At 51.8% G+C, this 4,392-nt stretch overlaps 1 protein-coding gene across 1 annotated transcript in view; it reads left to right on the plus strand.

Moving 5' to 3' along the window:
* Positions 1–1,177: 1,177 nt before the first annotated feature.
* Capn11 (calpain 11) overlaps positions 1,178–4,392 on the plus strand; it is an 11,739-nt gene continuing 8,524 nt past the window's right edge. Inside the window, exons 1-3 of the mRNA XM_015487367.2 lie at positions 1,178–1,423; positions 1,754–1,834; positions 3,441–3,560. Coding sequence (XP_015342853.1) covers positions 1,196–1,423; positions 1,754–1,834; positions 3,441–3,560 — 429 coding nt within the window. The 5' untranslated portion in view covers positions 1,178–1,195. The remainder of the gene's footprint in view (positions 1,424–1,753; positions 1,835–3,440; positions 3,561–4,392) is intronic.

The raw sequence follows: 4,392 nt of genomic DNA on the forward strand, positions 1-4,392 counted from the left end.
GCCTATTTTGGTCTTTCTCTCTCTCTCTCTCTCTCTCTCTCTCTCTCTCTCTCTCTCTCTCTCTCTCTCTTTTTCAGTACTGGGGATTATTGAACCCAGGGCTTGCCAGCATGCTAGACAGACATTCTCTCACAGAATTACATCCCCAGCCTTTTCTAAAATATTTTATTTTGAGACTCAGTTGCCCAGGCTGGCTTCCAACTTTGGATCCTCCTGTCTCAGCCTCCCGAATCCCTGGGACAACAGGCGAGCACCATCCCATCTAATTGGTTTAGCATGTTCCTAAGGTTCATCCATGTTGTAGCATATGTCCCTACTTCATTTGGTTTTTTTGTTTGTTTATTACATGTATAATGCATGTTTTGTTTGTCCATTCATCAACTGAGGGATCGTTTTTTGGAGTTTTTTTCCCCACTTTTTAGCTATTATGAATAATGCTACCATGAACATTCGTGAACAGATTTTGGTGTGGACATTTATTTTCATCTGTCTTGGGCACGTGGTAGAAGTGGATTTGCTAGGTCATACGGGAGCTCTATGATTCACTGTTGGAGAAACAGCCAGGCTGTTTTTCTGAGTGGCCACCTTGGAGACAGGTGCGTGGTAAGAGTTCTGGCCTAGCAAGATGGATGCCCCAGATTTGATCTCCAACACCACAAAAAAATAAACAAATAAGCAAGTAAATAAGTAAAATCAAAGGGGCTGCATCATTTCCATTGCCACTGGCAGCACACTAGGTTCCGGTTTCTCCAAGTCCTCACCAGCACTTCTATCACAGCCACCTGGTGGGCGTGAGGTTATACCTCACTGTGGGGTTTTTTTGGGGAGGAGCAGGGGGATTGAACTCAGGGGCACTCAACCACTGAGCCACATCCCCAGCCCTATTTTGATTTTATTTAGAGACAGGGTCTCACTGAGTTGCTTAGCGCCTTACCTTTGCTGAGGCTGGCTTTGAACTTGCTATCTATCCTCCTGCCTCAGCCTCCCAAGCTGCTGGGATTACAGGAGTGCCTCACGGCGCCCGGCTCTCACTGTGGTCTTGACTCAGTGTTTCCCCGATGATGAATGTTGCTGAGCTTTTTTTCATGTGACTGTTGATCATTTGTATATCTTCTGAAAAAAATACCAATTCCATTTATAATTAGATTATCTGTCTTTTTATTATTGAGCAGACACGGATTTTATTAATAAGGGCATGTTTGCCCACATAAGCCATAACCGACTCAAGGCCAAGGGACTCGGCCAACACAACAATGCCCAAAACTACAGAAACCAGGACTTTGAGGAGCTGCAAGCAGACTGCCTTAGCATGGGCGAGTTGTTTGAAGACCCCGTATTCCCTGCAGTACCCAGTTCCCTGGGCTTCAAGGATCTGGGCCCCAACTCCAGGAGTGTTCAGAACATCTTGTGGCAGCGGCCCAAGGTGGGCGCTGTGGGGGGAGGTGTGGGCTCATGGGAGGGGACTTTTATCATCTCCAATCCCTGACACCACCTTATCCTGACCCCTGGGTTCCACCTCCATCAGAGCTGGGGACAGTTCTGAATGCACTTCGGCCACAGGTTACCCTTGAGTGGTCACTCACCAAGCTCCACTACCCCAGCCTAGCCATGTCCTGTGGGTCCTGCACCTCCCCCTCCCTCCTCTCATCTATCCCCCTGGAACTTGGAGGGAACACCAGTCCCTAGTAAAGGTGTGAGGGCGGCAGGCAGCAGGTGTCCTGGGCCCCCTGACACCTTTGTTCCTTCACTGCAGGATATTGCAAGCAACCCCCAGTTCATCGCAAATGGGGTCTCTCCCACAGACATCTGCCAAGGGGTACTCGGTGAGTGGGGAGCAGGGGGAAGCTGGTCTCCACTGCAGAGAGGCCGGGGAGAGGGTTGGTGGGGATACCTACTGCAGTCTGGATTTGGGGGGTCTGTCGGGGTGCTGTATTGATAATAATGAACTATTCAACACTTAGTGAGTTAAAAACATCAAGAGGCATTTCTTATCTCAAGGTTTCTGTGAGTCAGGAATTCCAAAGCAGCGTGGCTAAGCGGCTCTCAGTGGGCCACTCTTGAGGTCCTCAGCTTTGCTGTGTTCCTCTGAGGGTTCCCTGAGTCTGGTGGTCTGCTTCCAAGATGGCGCCCTCACTGAGCAGGAGGCTCAGTGCCTTACTGGCTATTGGCAGGAGGCCTCTGTCCCTTGCTATTTGGCTCCTCTGGGTTTGCTTGAGAGTCCACACAGCATGGGATCAAAGTTAGTGATCCAAGAGAGGCTAAGGAGGGACCTTAGCCTCTCTTAGGATCTAGTCTCAGGAGTCACACAGTGTGACTTCCATTCATTAGAAGCAAGCCCTGAGTCTGGTACACATTCAAGAGGATGAGAATTAGGCACCATCTTTTGAGGGAAGGAGAGCCAAACTTTTGTGGACAGGTTTTCAAACCTGTGCTACAACCTACTCAATCCAGGGCATCAAATAAGAGAGCAACTGACTTCATCTGACCCATGTCCCACGGGCTGCATGGACAGGTCTTCCTTCCTAAGCCTGGTCCTGTTCCTCAGTTTCCTCCAACCCCCTGTTGCCCCTTTAGGGATGAAACCAGGATTGGCTTCCCCTAGGAATGAAGTCTGTCCCCACTTGTGGCAGAGAAAAGGGGGTGTGTGGCCATGGTAGAGTCCAAGGAGACCTCGGGCCCCACGGCTGCCTCTGTGGCTCGCTGGGCTGCAGGGGCATTGGTTCTAGGAGGAGACCCTCGTGCTGGTGGGTCTGCGGCACACTTACTTTCCTTCCTGCCCTCTGCCTCCCTCCAGGAAGCTGGGAGGTCACTGGTAATCACAGAGCTCTGCCGGTGCCCTCAGCTCAGCCTGGCCCTGGGGGCCCACCCAGGCACCTGATTCCTGGCCCACTAATGAGGGCTGAACCCGAGAGGCAGAAGGCAGTGGGTGACTCATGGTGCTGTCCTCGCACAGGCTCCATTTAAATCAAGCCTCAGGCCACACACACTGCCCTTGGGCCCCATGCACCGCTAGTCCTGGGGACTTCACTGGCGTACAGATGGAGCCTCCGGGTCTCCATAGACTGAGGGTGACATGAGGGAGAGACATCTGGGAACCTTTGTCACTACACCAGTGTGCTCATGGGGTGGGAGGGAGCAGTGGGAGGGGAGACTGGCTGTGGTGGGGGGACAGGAGTGTGTTGACTCTCTCCCAGAGAAAGCAGGTCCCAGGGAGGGGAGCAAGATCCGAGAACAAAACCACCTCCCCCGGAACTCCCCCAGACGCAAGCTTAGGGCTCCAGTTTGTCACTGTCTCCCAAAACAGAACGGGGGGCCGAGGAAGGGCGGCTCTGCTGGGAGCGAGGTGCCAAGGCCAGGTTCCTGATCCCCCAGGGCAGGGACTCGGGGATCCACCCACACATGTGGGTGCTCAGGGGGAAAAGCCCTGCCTGCCTTTCCAGGGGGACTGCTGGCTGCTGGCCGCCATTGGCTCCCTCACCACGTATCCCAAACTGCTGTACCGAGTGGTGCCCAGGGAACAGAGCTTCAGGAAAAACTATGCGGGCATCTTCCATTTTCAGGTGAGGAGCAGTGTGAGAACCAGAGTTGCTTTGTGGGGGCGGGGGGGAGCGAAGGAGAGAGAATTCGTAGGTGCATATTTATTTTATGATGGTCTGGGGGTTGGACTTTACCACTGGGCTACAGATCCAGACATTTCTCTTATTTTTTTCTTTTGGGGTCTTGCTAAGTTGTCCAGGTTGGCCTCTAACTGATGACCCTCCTGCCTCAGCCTCCTGAATAGTGGGCTTTTATTTTCTTTTTCAAAAATAACATGACTGGGATGGCTTTGGGCCTCATTATCAGAGAAGTGAAACTGTTCCCAAAAGAAATCACGTCGGCTGATTGTTTAAGCCCCCAAAGAAAATAGTTAGGAATTCATGGTTCTTTTCCCTTCTCTTTCTCTCTTCCTCATTATTTGTGTATGCGGTGTGTGTGTGTGTGTGTGTGTGTGTGTGTGTGATGTCAGTAATCTCCGTCACTTAATGTTTGTGATCTGTCCCTTAGTAACATTTGGACAATTACCCATGTCATAAAATATTTCTAAGAATAGTAGTAGGAGATTTTAAGATCTCAGAGATCCTAGCAAAGCTGCCTATTTTTAGAGGAGGCCCTTCGGTCAAGAGGGGATGGGGTCACCTGGAGACCAGGCAGGACGGGGAGGAGGCTGGGGGTGTCGGGATTCAAGATTTTCTAGGTCTTCCCCCCACTGTTCAGTCTTTGCAGGGAGTGGGGCTCCGTGGCTGATGTGTTACTGGGCCTGGCCACCAGGAGGCGCTCAGGTGACAGGGTTCCCACGTGGCGCGTGTGTGTGTGTGTGTGTGTGTGTGTGTGTGTGTGTGTGTGTGTGTGTGT

This window comes from Marmota marmota, unplaced genomic scaffold, assembly GCF_001458135.2.
Source record: "Marmota marmota marmota unplaced genomic scaffold, marMar, whole genome shotgun sequence".
Classification (NCBI taxonomy): Eukaryota; Metazoa; Chordata; class Mammalia; order Rodentia; family Sciuridae; genus Marmota; species Marmota marmota.